This window comes from Bombina bombina, chromosome 4, assembly GCF_027579735.1.
Source record: "Bombina bombina isolate aBomBom1 chromosome 4, aBomBom1.pri, whole genome shotgun sequence".
NCBI lineage: Eukaryota > Metazoa > Chordata > Amphibia > Anura > Bombinatoridae > Bombina > Bombina bombina.
The window spans coordinates 252,230,762-252,251,332 of record NC_069502.1 but is presented as its reverse complement, the minus strand read 5'-3'; the positions used below and the strand labels follow the sequence as shown (position 1 = coordinate 252,251,332).

Below are 20,571 nucleotides of genomic sequence, written 5' to 3'. Positions count from 1 at the left end.
TTTGTAAAAACAAACAAAAAAAACCATTTTATTTCCTTAGCAAAAATATTATGCCCAAAAATGGCCTAAAACAGAGGGGGGGCAGCACAAAACCTAAAATACGCCACTGGGTGGACTATATGTAAAACAGGAGGCTCCCTGATGACTTCTATGAGATTTCTATTAGCTCAAGAGTGCCCCTTTTCCTCAACATAATGCAATATGTACAAGACTCTCACAATTGCAGTGTCTGAGTACTTGCAGTGCCTTATACACCCTGTAGAAAGCAATACAGACCATTAATCTAACTGATAATTATACACTCATGATAGTTCCTGAAAAAATAAACTTTTTATTAGGACATGCCAGAAGAGTTAAGAATTTAATAAGGCCATATGAATATTTCGGGTATCTTTTCAGTTAGATTTATGGTGCCACTCTCCTGTATGTGACATGCAGGTGTGGAGCCAGTGGTTGTGAGCTGGTTGCCATGGTGACAGTCTGCTCTAGCTTGCCCTCTGGGGTTAAACGGAAGTTACGGGTAATCTGTAACAAGAAAGAGAGAGACATGAGTAGCTGTCAAACAGTCATACATTTTCTGCATGTGCATTAATTGCAGTTACTAGAGACTTCAGTGGATAATGAAAACCAAAAGGATCATATCATCTTAAATTAGCTAAAACCTGGGGGATTATTATAATTCAATGGAGTTGGTAATATCATGGCAGTCACAATGCCACAGACAGTATGTTGCTGTGACCACAATGCTGTAACAGATTTAATATAGGCACATGTGACCTTGCAAAAGGAATACAAATGCTAGCCTGAAAAGTTAACTCAACAGCACTACTATTCTTGTGCTCATATTACAAGTGCAATCAATAGTCTCCTAATAACCTCCTATTTTTGTGCCCATATTACAAAGTTAAAGCACTAGTCCTCCTATTCTTGTGCTCATATTACAAGTTAAATAACTAGTCCTCCTATTCTTGTGCTCATATTACAAGTTAAATCACTAGTCCTCCTATTCTTGTGCTCATATTACAAGTTAAAGCACTAGTCCTCCTATTCTTGTGCTCATATTACAAGTTAAATCACTAGTCCTCCTATTCTTGTGCTCATATTACAAGTTAAGTCAATACCCCTCATAACCTTGTACTCATATTACAATTACATCACTAGCCCTCCTATTCTTGTGCTCATATTACAAGTTAAATCAATTACTGTGCTCATATTACAAGTGAAAGTAAAAAAAAAAAAAAAATGTCTTGTGCATAAGCCTCAGGTGTGCTTACATTTGGAGGTCAGACAGAATGGCCACGCTAACTCCCTCTCCCAATAAACTTCTAGGGGGGTGGATTACAAAACCCTGTTCTGGCTTTCGCTCGATCGATAACCTGAAGGTGCACTAAAGTCGAAGGTGCATTAAGAAATTGTATCAATTACATTGTTCTTCACTGTAATTTGTATTAAAAAAAAAAAAGTGTATATACATACAGAGACCTATATTTCAAATATAAATATATTTTACCAACCATCCATGGAATGTCTGAATTCCCTTGTGGAGGTCAATATTGTCCAAACACTGCCCCACCTAATTCCATATTTGTTGTGTGTCAATTTGTTTCCAGTGTGCTCATCGTTACTAAGGACTATGAGACTCCTTGGATTCCTATATACCTGTGAGATACCCAGAGATACTGGCACATGCAAGAGTACTTGCCTGGCTGCAACGCTGATGAAGGGTTAAGTTCTATTCTACGTGAGTGCAGATTAATCCAATCTATTCACCCCAGCAAATCGCTATTATTTTCAATTTCTGTGTTAAGACAATATAGCATTCACATACATTTTAGAAGCCAAGAATAGCAGAGGTTATATCAGTTTTCAAAAATATAAAGCAAACATTGTTGCGTTAATGTCTGAATAAGGAAATTCCGAGAAGGTAATTTAAGCATTTTAGACACAGCTTGAAGCTGAAAGGTCAAACATTCTGCAAATAAAAGTATTGGCAATCTCGCTTGTATGTAAGAGATGAATACATCACTATCCATATACTGCTAGGTGTAGCTTATACCAAGAATAATAAAACATATACAGGTAACCTGAATTTTACAACAGCATAGACCCATAAGGACATTAATTTTTGTATAAAAAATCCCTTGTAAAGGATACGTTGTACTTAACAGGACAGTATTTCAAAATATTTTTCAGGAGATGTAACATATTTTAAGTTTATTATTATTATTATTATTTACAACACAAAAGTATATTATATAAGCTCATAATTTTAGATATGAACACAAAAAATGTGTTTATAGCAGGCATTTCAGAACTTTAGCTATATCATTTTGAAAGATGCCTGGAACATAATTCAGACTTCCCATGTCCTTACATATAATTAGGTTTATTTTATTCTATTCCCTCCCCCATTAAAGGGACAGGAAACTCCATTTTTTTATTTCATAATTTGGATAGAACACTGACACATCTAGTTAGCCAATCACAAGAGACAAATGTGTGCAGGCACCAATCAGAAGCTAGCTCCCACTAGTGTAGGATTTGTGCGTATTCTTTTTTGACAAGGGATATCAAGAGAACAAAGCACAAATGAAAATAGAAGTGAACTTAAAAAAAAAAAAAAAGTGTCTTAAAATGACACTATCTGAATCCTGTGAATTTAATTTTAACTTTCCTATCCCTTTAACTGTTTATTCAGGGAACTGTGCCATATACTGAGACTAAATGTATTCATGACATTGTCAGGGTATATGAATATTATGAATTTTGGTGAGACCACAGAATTAATTAAATATGAGGCTATTTACAACAGTGCTATTTCACTATAAATCACAACCCCCCCCCCCCCCCCAGCCAAATGGTTTTGGCTGGGTGAAGACATGTTTATCCTAATTAAAAGATAACATAGCCTTTGAAGCTCACAGTCCTGTAGGGGGTAACAACCAAATTAGCAAACAAGGACCGATGGTCAAACACATCCTGGAATGTATGGAGACAGTATTCTGAGCATAAACTAGATAAGCAGGTAAAATTCTGACTACATAGTGATTAGCATAGACTTGTTAATTAGTCCCTGCCTGTGTATTGAGGCAGTAAAAATTTGACCAGCTAAAAACACATGTTCTAAATTATACTCTTAAAACCATTGTTAAAAAAGACAGCATAGAAATGAATACATGTATATATACACATATATACATACAGACAAAATATTTAATATATATACACCTTATACTGTATTACATGTCTATAATGCAATTCAGATTGAAATGAATTAGATGAATAACTGCATTAGTAGATATAAAATGTTTAAGTTATTCCAAAATTAATACAATCTCTCTGTTTTCCAGAAAAACAATGAAAATTTAAATAACTATATAACAATGTAAAATCTGCTGGATTTTTGTATAATTTTAAACACTGCATAGAAATTAATGAAATATATATATATATATATATATATATATATATATATATATATATATATATATATATATATATATATATATATATATATATATATATATATATATATATATATATATATATATATATATATATATATAATAGAATGTTTTAGGATTTAAAATGAGCATTCTAACAATTATCTCTTTCATTCCAGGCATCTAAGAAGTATATATCTAATTGATATTTTAAATGATATCCTGTGTATTTTATCCTCTCAAAGAGAGATATACAGATATGAAATATTAATCTGTATGGAATAATAACCTCTGTATCTATATTTTTCAGAATATAATAACAAGATGTCCTATGAATATGGACCATAGACAAGATTCATGCATTCAGGATTTATTAGAAATATGGAATATAAAACATGCTGTATTTGTATGAATATATAACCAAATTAAATTACTCTATCTTTTTTAAAAAAGCCTCTGAGAAATTACAACGATGGATTGCTTTTCCCATTTCCCTTTCTGCCAAGGTGATGACTATAAAAACTATATTGTTCCCTCAATTAATGTACATAATGCAAAACCTACCACTATTTATAGTCAAGATATAAAAAGATTCAATAGAGAGTGTAGTAATTTTTTATGGAATAATAAGAGACATATGCTATCTATAACAAAATTAGTACTTAGGTCCGAAGAAGGTGGTCTCTCTCTCCCTGACATTAAAAAGTACAATATAGCTATACTCGCTCGCTTCGCATTTGATTGGCTAGCAGAAGCCAACCACCTTACACATTGTTGTATAGAAGAACAATTATGCGCCCCATACATACTGAAAGCCTTGCTACACTGCCCAATAGCACAGTTGCCACACGATATTAAAAAGATGACACTAATACGGAACACTATAGAAGCATGGCAAAAATTAAATAAACTACTTAAACTTAAAGGGACATAATACTCATATGCTAAATCACTTGAAACTGATGCAGTATAACTGTAAAAAGCTGACAGGAAAATATCACCTGAGCATCTCTATGTAAAAAAGGAAGATATTTTACCTCACAATCTCCTCAGCTCACCAGAGTAAGTTCTGTGTAAAAAGTTATACTCAGCTGCTCCCAGCTGCAGGTAAACAAATTTAAAAAAAATGAAGAAATGAACAGCAGCCAATCAGCATCAGCAGTGCTGAGGTCATGAACTCTTACTGTGATCTCATGAGATTTCATAGTAAGCTTCCTTTACCTGATTGGTGAAATAATATGAGAGTGCACGATGCTAGTCCCTTCAGATGTCCCAGGACAAACACACTAAAATGCTGCTTAGAAATCCTTTACAATGGGAGGTGGCTACTGAGGAACTTTAGAGGTAAAATATCTTTCTTTTTTTACATAGAGATGTTCAGGAGATATTTTCTAATCAGCTTTTTACAGCTATGCTGCATCACTTTCAAGTGTTTCAACATTTGGGTATTATGGCCCTTTAAGTTTGAGATATCCCCACTTCTTCCAATATGAGGTAATCCAAAATGTATTCCTGGTTTATCACATGAAGTTTACAATGTTTGGGCGCAAAAAGGTCTAATATATGTCTATCAATGCCTAAATAACCACCTTCAGATGAGAACATTTGAAGACATTGTTAAAGAATTTTCTCTTTCAAACAAATTTTTTTTTGCTTATCTTCAGATTAGACATTTTATAGCAGAAAGTAAAATATCAGATCTTGAAGGTGAAGGATGGGGCAAATTGAAAAATATCTAATGTGTTATAAAACAGGCAAACATAGTATCGCCCTACTATATAAAATTATGTTAGCTAAGCAAGGCCAGTTAATAGTCAATAGTCTCTGTGAGAAATGGAATACCCTCGACCCGGATATCTCTTTAGACACATTAAATCTAAGTTTTAAATGGGTTAAGAGTGCTACTATTTCTATATCCTGGAAAGAATCTCATATTAAGCTACTTAACAAGGCTTATCTTACACCAATGAAATGTCTAAATAAAATACGAATTCCTCTAATACCTGCCCTAGATGTAATAACTCTATGGCAGATATAATACATTGTTTCTGGAATTGTCCCAAAATTATGCAGTTCTGGACCAAAGTAGAATTTTGGCTTAACAAGGGTCTAGATAATAGGATAAAAATTAAATCTAAGCATATATTCTCTCTCTTTAACCCAGAAACTAACAGGGACCATGTTAATCTTATTAACACGGCGATTATGCTGGGGCGCAACTTAATACTAAAAAACTGGAAAAGTAAAAAGGCTCCCTCATTGTCATGTTTCATAAATTCAATATATTCCCAAATAATCTTTGAACAAATGAGTATCTCTGCTTTACAAAAGCAAAAGATTAAAGCTTTTTTTCTTAAATGGCTAAGAGTTATTTTATCTTACCCACGAGATATTCAATTTTCCCTTATTAATAATTTTCAAAGATCAGATTATTTTGAAAATGGAATATATTAGTGTGACACTGCGTCTGTTTTGAATGTACTGGCAATACACAACAAATTGTGCATTGTGTATTGTTTTATTTATGTGTTCTTACCTGCTGCACATGAGGTTCTTTGGCAAAGCTGATACGGCTGAGCGAGTGCGATGTCAGACTGAGTTCCTGTCCTTGCACTTCTCCCTCCTCCACCTCTACAACACCTGTTACAGACAGAGGGTAAGTGGGCATTCTTCTGCAGACCGTGACATTATTTCCTATTATTCTACATTTTATGCTCCCCATGGATGGGCTGATATAAATCTTACAGAACCTTTAACATTTTTTTTTATTGCTTCTAAAAAGACTGCTGAAATTGTTTTTGATGTCATAATACTATGCAAGTACGCAGAGATTTGTAATATAAATTCACAACCATAAAACAAATGAATCAATTGCAGGTATTATTGTATTTGTACAGATTCAAATAAAGTTTGAGTAACTTCTATTAGAACACAGGGGGGCAAAACTTGTTTCTAGCATACAGCATAAAAAACACTAAATTTTGTTCTTGAATGCAACAATTTCCCTTTTCCCTCTGTTTTTATTATTATGAAATTGACAGTAAACATCATGAATTTTCTCCCTGCACTGAAAGCAACATTTATGATAGATTACACATGGTGCTCAATTTATCAAGCGTCGGCGTACATATGCGCTCCTGTCCACCTCTGGCGGGCCGAAATCCATATTACACAAGAGCGCTCTTGTGCCATGCCGCCCTCTGCCCGGGCAGAGCCAATCACGTGCGGGCAGGAGTCGTCAAACTCCCCCTGGTCGGACAAGACCGAGGAGATTGAAATTCTCCACCTAAGAGATGGAGAAGAGTTAGGAAAGTAGCGGTCTGATCACCGCTGCTTGATAAATACTGACTATAACCTGCAGTTGTAGAGAGACGAAGCCTTTGATATATCGAGCCCTTAGTTATAAAGTAAATTTGATATTATTACTGGTTTTCTTACCCTCCCTGTGTCTTATCCACTTGAGTTTTGTTTTTTAGCAGGTGTTACAGCCTATTAGGAACTGTACTAGAAGCTCAAATGAGACTAAGCAGTGCTCTCCCGCATCTCTGCTTCAGCTCCTCTTAGAGGAGTCACAAACAGGCAGAAAAGAAAGTACTGTTCTTTTAATTGGGGCAGACAGTACAGCTCCTGATTGACTGTAGCCCCGGAGACAGTTTATATATTAGAAAACCTTAAAGGGACACTGAACCCAAATTTTTTCTTTTGTGTTTCAGATAAAACAACTTTCTAATTTACTCCTATTATCAATTTTTCTTCGTTCTCTTGCTTTCTTTATTTGAAAAAGGCATCTAAACTATTTTTTTGGTTCATAACCATGGAAAGCACTTGTTTATTGGTAGGTGAATTTACCCACCAATCAGCAAGAACAACACAGTGTGTTCACCAAAAATGTGCCGCATCTAAACTTACATTCTTGCATTTCAAATAAAAATACCAAGAGAATGAAAATAATTTGATAATAGGAGTAAATTAGAAAGTTGCTTAAAATTGCATGCTCTATCTGAATCACGATAGAAAAAATTTGGGTTCTGTGTCCCTTTAAGACGACTGGTGACCAAGAGGGTATGTAAATGAGCAACAAAGGAGTGGAGCGGTTATACGGACTGTAAATGCTTTACAGGACATTGCTGCAGCCAAGTCTTAATGTTTTTAAACAAATGGACATCTTTTTACTGCAATTATTTTTCAACAGCCAAAACTCCACCCACCATTTGCCTTATCTGTAGGAGCCAATCTGTGCTTAAAAAAGGACATGGATCAGATAGGGCATGCAATTTTAAACAATTATTCAATTTACTTTTATCATGAAATTTGCTTTGTTCTCTTGGTATTCTTTATTGAAAGCTAAACCTAGGTATGTTCATATGCTAATTTCTAAGCCCTTGAAGGCCACCTCTTATCTCAGTGCTAGTTCATGTGTGCTATATAGATAACATTGTGCGTCAGCCCTGATTGGCTAAAATGCAAGTCTGTCTAAATGCAAGTCTAATAACCGCTCAGCCCAGTCTGGACACACTATTCCCGGGGTCAAAGTATATAGTTAAATAAGACTTCCGGTGACTTGGCGGACCTATTCTTGAGCCATATAGCTGCAACCAGGGTTTGAGCAGTGATCCACCCCTGCCACATTAGCTCATAAACACGACAAGCATACTGCCTGACCTTCTAACGTTACATACAAACTACCTTATCCCCACAGTACCTCTGCTGCTCAGACCGGGCTATATCAGACCGAGCCCCACTGACTAAAGATAAAGGTTCAAGATGACCCCCAAAAAAGGGACAAAAATCAGATAAATTTACAAAAAACCTGCCCCAGACCCCATTGGTGTCCTTTCAATCTGCTGACACTGCTCCTATGGCGTCGGGGGGTGCACCTGACCCACTAGGCCCGCCAGGCTCTGCAGAACTAGCAAATCCACACCAGGACTCACTACAAGCTATCCAAGTGAAGCTGGCCTCCCTACCATCTAAATCAGACTTGGAGTCATTAAAATCGTTCATCAAAGAGGAGATGAGGGATCTTAAGAGAGACCTTAATGAGATGGGGCGCGGATTGAGTACTTGGAGGAGGGTCAGGAAACCCTAAACAACCTAGTCAGCGCCATTACACAGCAAACCTCCATCCAGAACTCCATGGTTCAGTCTCTCCAAGACAAAGTGGAGGACCTGGATAACCGGGGTCGCAGGAACAACCTGAGACTCCGTGGCATTCCTGAAGATATACCCCAGGAACAACTTAAAACCTATATAATAGGCCTCTTTCAGCTCCTTTCCCCCACTTCTCCACCGCTACTGAACAAGGACATAGATAGAGCCCAAAGGGCTCTACGCCCTCTTCCCAGGCCACCATGAGATGTAATTGTCAGGTTTCTTTAGTGGTGAAGCGTAAGAACCATCTGGCAGGCGGCCAGGACAAGACAATCTATCTCATATCAAGGCCACTCGCTCCAGATATACCAGGATCTCAGCCCCTTAACAATTCAAAGACGTAAGGAAGTTAAGTTTATCACAAGTACTTTACAAGAACGTGGTATTAGATACCGTTGGGGGTTCCCTTTTAGCCTCATCATTAACCACAATGGCTCACAAATTATTTACAAAGATTATGGAGACCTCGAAAATCTTTCCAGATCCCTGAATATTCAGTTTCACTCTCCAACTGAAGCTAATGTCCTCTCTCCCCCTGCACCCGCAGAGCCTGGACCTTCACGTTCATTGGAACATAGACCTCAGTGGCAAAGAGTTCTGCCTAAAAGAAGGAAAATGGATAAAGCACCAACGAGAGAAGTAGTAACACCCCCCTGAACCAACACCTCCTTCAGGACTCGTAACCCTTTCTCAATCTGCTCGACCCCTGGCCTGGAACTTCTCTGGTCCAATTACACCATATGGGTCACCAGTCAATAATCCTGGACGTTTTAACACTCCCTTCTGCCTACTCTGCTGCCGTTGCGGTAGACAAATGAAAATTGGACCTATCCTGGTAAAGTACTGACTTTAAATCGCAACATTTACATTCTGACATGCTTCTTTACAGCATTAGCCACGTTACCTAACAGGTCACGAATTGAAATGTTAAACCACACCATATCTTTCCTTAATTGTTATGTTATAATCTTATCAAATAGGTATAATGTTTAAGGTTTCTTATACGCTATTAAACAACCTGTTATGATTTTGTGCCTTTGTGCTAGCTCAATATGAACCCTGGCCCAGAATACACTTGGCTGACTCTATCCGACTGAACAAGGGTGAACAACCACAGGTGCTATAATCTAGCTTTAACCTCCGCCGCAGCGGCAGTAACGGATGACAGAGAGTCAGACTTAATTTTATAATGTGTTCAGCCATGTTACGGTTACTTTAATCTGTTATGTTTATAGAATGTTTCCCATAATAACATGTGTCAGGATTTAAGTCGAAGACTGAATTTCTACGCTTCATCTATAAACTGCTAAGAAATAACCCTGTTCACTATTATTAATGTTTATAGTTCTTTCTTATACCAAGATAAACTCTGCTGGAATCACATAGTCTAAAGATCCTCACAGCCATACTCGTAGTTAAGATATCGCTATCTCCCACGGTCCAGATTGGGGATCTTTTGGTATACAGTCACCTCAGGAAATATACAGCTAACTTGGTTTTACCCATTATTCTCAGTTAGTGTGACTCCCTATTTAGACATCCCCCTATATCAAAATACTTTATACTCCTGATCAATGAGTTAAACTTCATGTACTTAACTGCTCAATCCTGATATTGTTTGCTTTCATGACCTAAGAGTATGATAGGCGATATTCTACCCCCCTTGTAAGGTGTATTACAAAATGGTTTGTACACTTAATACAATAGTTATTGTTATTATTGTGTTTTTTTTTTATGTAACTTTGTACCTATTCAATTTTCAGTTCGCGATTATTGTTTTTTTTAATTTCCTATCCCCCTGTCCAGTCTCGGGAACCCCATCACCACTTTGGGGGAAGAACACTACTAAACTACATACATTAGCTAACCTCCTTAACTTCCAAACTAATGAATAGCTCATTTACTGAAATTAAGTTTATCTCCCACAATACTAAAGGTCTCAATAGCCCCCAAAAACGAGAGAAAAGAGATTATAGGAGACACAGGGGCGACATTCTCTTTATCCAGGAGATCCACTTTAAAAGAGGCCATGAACCCAAATCTAGTTTTCAAAAATTTGGACAGAGCTATTTTTCCTCTCACACCACTAAACACAGTGGAGTTGGGATTCTGGTTAGGAGAGGTTTGCCTTTTGTTTTATCCTCCTCCCACAAGGATGGAGAAGGAAGATATTTGATCCTGGTAGGATACCTCTATCATAGGCCTATAACATTAGTGAGCTTGTACGCCCCAAATGTGAACCCTGCTCCATTTTTTTTTATCAGCTTAGCAACAAAATCTTAGAAGTATCCAGAGGCAGCATTCGACCCAGTACTGGATTGCTCAACAGGCTCATCCTCCACCCCCAACAAGACATTAAAGCAAATTAAACACTCTCTCACACTTAGCAATACACGATACGTGGCGCCTGCAACACCCAAATGACAGAGACTTCACATTTTACTCTAACCCTCACCAATTATACACAAGGATTGATTATTTCTTTGCGGACATATCCAGTCTGTCTTCTATTACCCAAACTAAAATAAATCCCATAACGTGGTCAGATCACGCTATTATTAGCTGCCAGTTTCACTTGCGTCCCACCGACCCCTGCACTTCTCAATGGAGATTCGACTAATCCTTCCTTAGAGACCCCCATCCATTCATACAGATACAAAAAACACTTACTGATTACTTCCAAAGGAATGACACCCCCGATGTAGATATACAACATATATGGAACGCTCATAAATGCGTTCTCCGAGGGGAATTAATTGCGCTTAAGGCTGCGAAAAGGAAGCAGCAGAATATATACCTCGACTCTCTACTAACAGACATTGCCAAACTTCAGGATTTACATAAAATACATCCCACAGACACATCCCTGACAGACAGCATTACCCATAAAAGAGACCAACTTCGCGTGTTCCTGGGCTCTGAGGCCAAGAACAAAGCCTTATATCTCAGGAAAATCTACTACGAAGGGGCAAATAAGCAAGGCAGGATGCTAGCCCGCCAGCTTAAGAAACAAATGCATAAACAATACATATTGGAAATTTGTGACTCAGACGGGGCTAGGAAGTCCACTTCTAAGGACATTACATAGGCTTTTAGGGACTACTACGATACCTTATACAATATCAGACGAGGCTCAAGCGACCCTCACCCTACAGCTATAGCAACTTATCGTAACAATATCATTCTCCCTAAATTGTCTGTGGAGCAACGTGATGAACTTGATGCTCCATTCTCGGAAGAGGAGCTATTGACCGCTATCTCATCTCTCCCCTCTGGCAAAGCACCTGGCCCAGATGGTTTCGGAAACTCTTATTTCACAAAATTTAAAGAAATACTATCCCCATATTTACTTAGATATTATCGAAGCATAGATGAAGTCGGAGCTTTCCCACCGTCGTCACTCCAAGCACATATTACCGTGATTCCCAAACCTAGTCACTAATTACCGTCCTATTTCACTTATCAATATAGACCTTAAGATTTTTGCAAAAATAATTACGATCCGTCTCAATCGAATTCTTCCCACCCTCATACATAACGACCAGGTCGGTTAGATAATACGGTACGCAACATACATTTAATCTGGCACATCACAAACAATATCCCCACCACATTTATCTCTACAGATGCCGAGAAGGCATTCGACCGGGTTAACTGGTCCTATTTAAGAGCTTCCCTTGAGGCCTTTGGTTTTGGCTCCACCACTTTAAAACGAATATTTGCTCTATATGCCTCACCCAGCGCCCGCATATTAGTAAATGGCTCATTATCCTCCACGATTAATATCAAAAACGGCACACGCCAGGGCTGCCCCCTTTCTCCCTTGTTGTTCGCCCTATTTATCGAAACCCTTGCATCAAAGATTAGAAAAGCATCGGCAATTCGAGGTGTCGTGGTGGGGGGGACGAGTACAAGGTGTCGCTATTTGCTGACGACATCTTGTTCTCCCTGACTGACCCTGAAACATCCATTCCCCCATTATTATTCGAACTCTCCACATTTAATAAACGTACAGATTTCCTAGTTAACCAGAATAAGTCTGAAATACTAGCCCTCGGTCTCCCTGAAAGTTCCATAAACCTAATTAAAAACAACTGCCCCCTAAAGTGGTGTCCAATAGCACTCAAGTACCTAGGGGTCTTTCTCCCTAAATCTACCGACAACTTATTCCAGGCTACCTATTTACCTATCAAAGCAGCAATAATGCGTGACCGCAAAAAAAAAACTCTTGGTGGGGCAGAATACCATAAAAATGAACATCTTCCCGAGATTGCTCTACATTATGGGGACAGTGCCGGTGCACTTTTGTGTGGAAAAAGAAACCACCAAGAATAAACAATACCACCATGACATTACCGCGTGAGCATGGCGGTCTGGGATTACCTGACCTAGAGAGATACAGAATGTCTATATTCCTACAAAGAATTTTAGATTGGAGGGTGGCTGGGGGACAGAGGAGGTGGGTCCGACTTGAAGAGCAAATAAACTCTGACTTCCCACTAGCTACTATGTGCTGGAGTCCCAACTTCACTGAAAGAATTAAAATGCTCCCCAATCCAATCACAAAAGAGACCCTTACCCAATGGGACATGGCCTCTCGCCATCATCCTTGCTTATCTTCTAACCCTAGCCCCCTGACCTCCCTTAGGTATAACACAGACTTTTCACTTGATCTCACGGTGAAGCCAACACCTCATAGCCCGGCTACGGAAGACATATTAATATACAATGTAACCGCAAACGACTCAATATGTACTCAGGCCCAGCTGATAAAGGTTACGACTGGGCAAGCAACTGGTTTTCCTTTAGAAGACTACATAATTACATATCCACACACAAAAATAAAATGACTCGCCCCCAACCAACATTGAGAAACTGTATCTTCTAAATTCGCCAATAAACCACTCTCTCTCTCCGCTATATATAAAATTCTAATTCAACCCTTGCCCGGAAACCTACCGTATTCTATAGAGATGGGGAGAGAGAACTGGGCACAATTATCCTTCCGCAAATTGCGACTAACATGTTCCTCAACACTAAGAAATCCTCTACTTCAGCATCCATACTAGAAACTAACTATAAAATTTTGTACTGCTGGTACTTAACTCCACGGAAGATGCACCGGCTATACCCTAACACTAATAATAAATCCTGGAGATGCGGCCATGTGGGGAGCGGCATGGGCCATATGTGGTGGTGGTGCTCACAAATAAATCAGTCCTGGTACAAAAGTTATAGACGAAGCTGGAAAAATACTACATACGACTTTACCACCAGACCCCCTAATCTGGTTATTAAACAGGTCTATTAAGTTACCGCTCAAATCTCTACTCCCCTTATTCCGCATATTTACAAACAGCGTAAAAATGCTGATAGCCAGGTACTGGAGGGCAAGAGATGTTCCCACGCTGGGAATGTGGAGAGCTAAGGTATCCGAACTCTTAGAATTAGAAGAGTATTCCGTTTACAAAAAGGGAAACACAAACAGTTTTATAACGATGCACGCAATCTGGGACGAGAATAATAGAATACAGAGACCTATTTAAGGTAAATGCCGATACTTGGTAACCCCCATAGTATAAAAGTACAAATTTTAACTCTGTCCCGAGACTGGACATACCCCCTCCCCCCCTCCCAATATTTTTCTTGGACATACCCAGTTCTACTAATGTATGATAAAATGTTTGGATCTGTACCACTTCTTTGACATTGTTAATGTAATCATATCACCTGATGTACGTGTATGACATAAGTTGTATGCCGATTCAACGTTAATAAAAGAATTTAACTAAAAAAATACTTGCCAGCAATTTTTAAACAATTTTTTTATGCAAACTATTTTTAATTAATTAGCCCTTTTAGGATATGCACAGATCTCAACCTGTTTTATATCCCTTTAAGCTAAAAGGAAAAAAAAAATGGAGGTTAACAATTTTGCATAGCCACACAGGTATCAAAAGGTTTTACAATTTTTGCATTTGGACAGAGCCTGAATAAAGGTCTTGAACTTAGGACAAAGAAGAATATATTTACTTAATATTTACTCTATTTAGGCTATAAAAAAAAACTAACTAGTTTTACATCTACATGAGAAAAAAATATTTATTAGTTACTGGCCAAAAGGAAATTGCTAAATAATTATTTCATTTAATTCATAAGCAACTTCCTTTACACTTTCCAAGTATAGTCTTAAAGGGACAGTCTACCATAGAATTGTTATTGTTTTAAAAGATAGATAATCCCTTTATTACCCATTCCCCAGTTTTGCACAACCAACACAGTTATATTAATATACTTTTTACCTCTGATTACCTTGCATCTAGGAAGGAACCTTCTTCCAGCCCCATGATCACATGACTGTGACTGTTTATTATCTATTGTCTTGATGTTATCATTGTGTTGGGCTAAATCTTAAAGGGACAGTCAACCATAGAATTGTTATTGTTTTAAAAGATAGATAATCCCTTTATTACTCATTCCCCAGTTTTGCATAACCAACACAGTTATATTAATATACTTTTTTACCTTTGTGATTACCTTGTATCTAGGAACCTTCTTCCAGCCCCCTGATCACATGACTGACTGTTTACGATCTATTGTCTTAAATTTAGCATTGTATTGTGCTAGATCTTAAATAACTTTCAATGCCTGAACACAGTGTTATCTATATAGCCCACGTGTACTTTCTGTCTCTTTGTGTTGAAAAGAGATTTAAAAAGCATGTGATAAGAGGCAGCCCTCAAAGGCTTAGAAATTAGCATATGAGCCTACCTATGTTTAGTTTAAACTAAGAATACCAAGAGAAAAAAGCAAATTTGATGATAAAAGTAAATTGGAAAGTCAATTAAAATTACATGTCCTATCTGAATAATGAAAGTTTAATTTATACTTGACTGTCCCTTTAAGTAACTCCCTGTGCCTCTACACAGTAATCTATATGGCCCACGTGTACTTTGTCTCTGTGTTGAAAAGGAATTTAAAAAGCCTGTGATAAGAGGCAACCCTCAAGGGTTTAGAAATTAGCATATGAGTCTGCCTAGGTTTAGTTTAAACTAAGAATACTAAGCGAAAAAACATAATTTATGCTTACCTGATAAATTTATTTCTCTTGTAGTGTATCCAGTCCACGGATCATCCATTACTTATGGGATATTAACTCCTCCCCAACAGGAAGTGCAAGAGGATTCACCCAGCAGAGCTGCTATATAGCTCCTCCCCTAACTGCCATTACCAGTCATTCGACCGAAAACATGCAGAGAAAGGAAAACCATAGGGTGCAGTGGTGACTGTAGTTTAATGGAAAAATTACCTGCCTTAAAGTGACAGGGCGGGCCGTGGACTGGATACACTACAAGAGAAATAAATTTATCAGGTAAGCATAAATTATGTTTTCTCTTGTTAAGTGTATCCAGTCCACGGATCATCCATTACTTATGGGATACCAATACCAAAGCTAAAGTACACGGATGACGGGAGGGACAGGCAGGCTCTTTATACGGAAGGAACCACTGCCTGAAGAACCTTTCTCCCAAAAACAGCCTCCGAAGAAGCAAAAGTGTCAAATTTGTAAAATTTGGAAAAAGTATGAAGAGAAGACCAAGTTGCAGCCTTGCAAATCTGTTCAACAGAAGCCTCATTCTTAAAGGCCCAAGTGGAAGCCACAGCTCTAGTAGAATGTGCTGTAATTCTTTCAGGAGGCTGCTGTCCAGCAGTCTCATAGGCTAACCGTATTATGCTACGAAGCCAAAAGGAGAGAGAGGTAGCCGAAGCTTTTTGACCTCTCCTCTGACCAGAATAAACGACAAACAGGGAAGACGTTTGTCGAAAATCCTTAGTTGCCTGTAGATAAAATTTCAGGGCACGGACTACATCTAGATTGTGTAGCAGACGTTCCTTTTTCGAAGAAGGATTAGGACACAAAGATGGAACCACAATCTCTTGATTGATATTCCTGTTAGTGACCACCTTAGGTAGGAACCCAGGTTTAGTACGCAGAACTACCTTGTCTGAATGAAAAATCAGATAAGGAGAATCACAATGTAAGGCAGATAACTCAGAGACTCTTCGAGCCGAGGAAATCGCCATTAAAAACAGAACTTTCCAAGATAACAACTTGATATCAATGGAATGAAGGGGTTCAAACGGAACCCCCTGTAAAACATTAAGAACTAAGTTCAAACTCCATGGTGGAGCAACAGTTTTAAACACAGGCTTGATCCTAGCTAAAGCCTGACAAAAAGCTTGAACGTCCGGAACTTCTGACAGACGTTTGTGTAAAAGAATGGACAGAGCTGAAATCTGTCCCTTTAAGGAACTAGCGGATAAACCCTTTTCTAAACCTTCTTGTAGAAAAGACAATATCCTCGGAATCCTAACCTTACTCCATGAGTAACTCTTGGATTCGCACCAATATAAGTATTTGCGCCATATTTTATGGTAAATCTTTCTGGTAACAGGCTTCCTAGCCTGTATTAAGGTATCAATAACTGACTCAGAAAAACCACGTTTTGATAAAATCAAGCGTTCAATTTCCAAGCAGTCAGCTTCGGAGAAATTAGATTTTGATGTTTGAAGGGACCCTGAATCAGAAGGTCCTGTTTCAGAGGTAGCGACCAAGGTGGACAGGATGACATGTCCACTAGATCTGCATACCAAGTCCTGCGTGGCCATGCAGGCGCTATTAGAATCACTGATGCTCTCTCCTGTTTGATTCTGGCAATCAATCGAGGAAGCATCGGGAAGGGTGGAAACACATAAGCCATCCCGAAGGTCCAAGGTGCTGTCAAAGCATCTATCGGAACCGCTCCCGGATCCCTGGATCTGGACCCGTAACGAGGAAGCTTGGCGTTCTGTCGAGACGCCATGAGATCTATCTCTGGTTTGCCCCAACGTCGAAGTATTTGGGCAAAGACCTCCGGATGAAGTTCCCACTCCCCCGGATGAAAAGTCTGACGACTTAAGAAATCCGCCTCCCAGTTCTCCACTCCCGGGATGTGGATTGCTGACAGGTGGCAAGAGTGAGACTCTGCCCAGCGAATTATCTTTGATACTTCCATCATTGCTAGGGAGCTTCTTGTCCCTCCCTGATGGTTGATGTAAGCTACAGTCGTGATGTTGTCCGACTGAAACCTGATGAACCCCCGAGTTAACTGGGGCCAAGCCAGAAGGGCATTGAGAACTGCTCTCAATTCCAGAATGTTTATTGGTAGGAGACTCTCCTCCTGATTCCATTGTCCCTGAGCCTTCAGAGAATTCCAGACAGCGCCCCAACCTAGTAGGCTGGCGTCTTGTTACAATTGTCCAGTCCGGCCTGCTGAATGGCATCCCCCTGGACAGATGTGGCCGAGAAAGCCACCATAGAAGACAATTTCTGGTCTCTTGATCCAGATTCAGAGTAGGGGACAAGTCTGAGTAATCCCCATTCCACTGACTTAGCATGCACAATTGCAGCGGTCTGAGATGTAGGCGTGCAAAGGGTACTATGTCCATTGCTGCTACCATTAAGCTGATCACCTCCATGCATTGAGCTACTGACGGGTGTTGAATGGAATGAAGGACACGGCATGCATTTTGAAGCTTTGTTAACCTGTCTTATGTCAGGTAAATCTTCATTTCTACAGAATCTATAAGAGTCCCCAAGAAGGGAACTCTTGTGAGTGGAAAGAGAGAACTCTTCTTTTCGTTCACCTTCCATCCATGCGACCTTAGAAATGCCAGTACTAACTCTGTATGAGACTTGGCAGTTTGAAAGCTTGAAGCTTGTATCAGAATGTCGTCTAGGTACGGAGCTACCGCAATTCCTTGCGGTCTTAGTAACGCCAGAAGAGCACCCAGAACCTTTGTGAAGATTCTCGGAGCCGTAGCCAATCCGAATGGAAGAGCTACAAACTGGTAATGCCTGTCTAGAAAGGCAAACCTTAGATACCGGTAATGATCTTTGTGAATCGGTATGTGAAGGTAAGCATCCTTTAAATCCACTGTGGTCATGTACTGACCCTTTTGGATCATGGGTAAAATTGTCCGAATAGTTTCCATTTTGAACGATGGAACTCTTAGGAATTTGTTTAGGATCTTTAAATCCAAGATTGGCCTGAAAGTTCCCTCTTTTTTGGGAACCACAAACAGATTTGAGTAAAACCCTTGTCCTTGTTCTGACCGCGGAACCGGATGATCACTCCCATTAATAAAAGATCTTGTACGCAGCGTAGAAACGCCTCTTTCTTTATTTGGTTTGTTGACAACCTTGACAGATGAAATCTCCCTCTTGGGGGAGAGAATTTGAAGTCTAGAAGGTATCCCTGAGATATGATCTCTAACGCCCAGGGATCCTGGACATCTCTTGCCCAAGCCTGGGCGAAGAGAGAAAGTCTGCCCCCCACTAGATCCGTTCCCGGATCGGGGGCCCTCGATTCATGCTGTCTTAGGGGCAGCAGCAGGTTTCCTGGCCTGCTTGCCCTTGTTCCAGGACTGGTTAGGTCTCCAGCCTTGTCTGTAGCGAGCAACAGCTCCTTCCTGTTTTGGTGCAGAGGAAGTTGATGCTGCTCCTGCTTTGAAATTACGAAAGGAATGAAAATTAGACTGTCTAGCCTTAGGTTTGGCTCTGTCTTGAGGCAGGGCATGGCCTTTACCTCCTGTAATGTCAGCGATAATTTCTTTCAACCCGGGCCCGAATAAGGTCTGCCCTTTGAAAGGTATATTAAGCAATTTAGATTTAGAAGTAACGTCAGCTGACCAGGATTTTAGCCACAGTGCTCTGCGTGCCTGAATGGCGAATCCGGAATTCTTAGCCGTAAGTTTAGTTAAATGTACTACGGCATCTGAAATAAATGAGTTAGCTAACTTAAGGGCTTTAAGCTTGTGTGTAATCTCATCTAATGGAGCTGATTCAAGTGTCTCTTCCAGAGACTCAAACCAAAATGCTGCTGCAGCCGTGACAGGCGCAATGCATGCAAGAGGTTGCAATATAAAACCTTGTTGAACAAACATTTTCTTAAGGTAACCCTCTATCTTTTTATCCATTGGATCTGAAAAGGCACAGCTATCCTCCACCGGGATAGTGGTACGCTTAGCTAAAGTAGAAACTGCTCCCTCCACCTTAGGGACCGTTTGCCATAAGTCCCGTGTGGTGGCGTCTATTGGAAACATCTTTCTAAATATCGGAGGGGGTGAGAACGGCACACCGGGTCTATCCCACTCCTTAGTAACAATTTCAGTAAGTCTCTTAGGTATAGGAAAAACGTCAGTACTCGCCGGTACCGAAAATATTTATCCAACCTACACATTTTCTCTGGTATTGCAACTGTGTTACAATCATTCAGAGCCGCTAACACCTCCCCTAGTAATACACGGAGGTTTTCCAGCTTAAATTTAAAATTTGAAATATCTGAATCCAGTTTGTTTGGATCAGAACCGTCACCCGCAGAATGAAGCTCTCCGTCCTCATGTTCTGCAAATTGTGACGCAGTGTCTGACATGGCCCTAATATTATCAGCGCACTCTGTTCTCACCCCAGAGTGATCACGCTTACCTCTTAGTTCTGGTAATTTAGCCAAAACTTCAGTCATAACAGTAGCCATATCCTGTAATGTGATTTGTAATAGCCGCCCAGATGTACTCGGCGCTACAATATCACGCACCTCCCGAGCGGGAGATGCAGGTACTGTGACATGTGAGGCGAGTTAGTCGGCATAACTCTCCCCTCGTTGTTTGGTGAAATATGTTCAATTTGTACAGATTGACTTTTATTTAAAGTAGCATCAATACAGTTAGTACATAAATTTCTATTGGGCTCCACTTTGGCTTTAGCACATATAGCACAGATATCTTCCTCTGAATCAGACATGTTTAACACACTAGCAAATAAACTAGCAACTTGGAAATACTTTTCAAGTAATTTACTATAATATGAAAACGTACTGTGCCTATAAGAAGCACAGAAAAAGTTATGACAGTTGAAAATTAATAAACTGAAAAGTTA

General features: G+C 39.2%; 1 protein-coding gene across 2 annotated transcripts in view; it reads right to left on the bottom strand.

Moving 5' to 3' along the window:
- Positions 1-311: 311 nt before the first annotated feature.
- THAP4 (THAP domain containing 4) overlaps positions 312-20,571 on the bottom strand; it is an 85,084-nt gene continuing 64,824 nt past the window's right edge. For both annotated transcript variants that reach the window (XM_053709886.1, XM_053709887.1), the window contains 2 exons: positions 5,980-6,083; positions 312-525 (listed from right to left, as the gene is read on the bottom strand). In XM_053709886.1, coding sequence (XP_053565861.1) covers positions 406-525; positions 5,980-6,083 — 224 coding nt within the window. In that variant the 3' untranslated portion in view covers positions 312-405. The remainder of the gene's footprint in view (positions 526-5,979; positions 6,084-20,571) is intronic.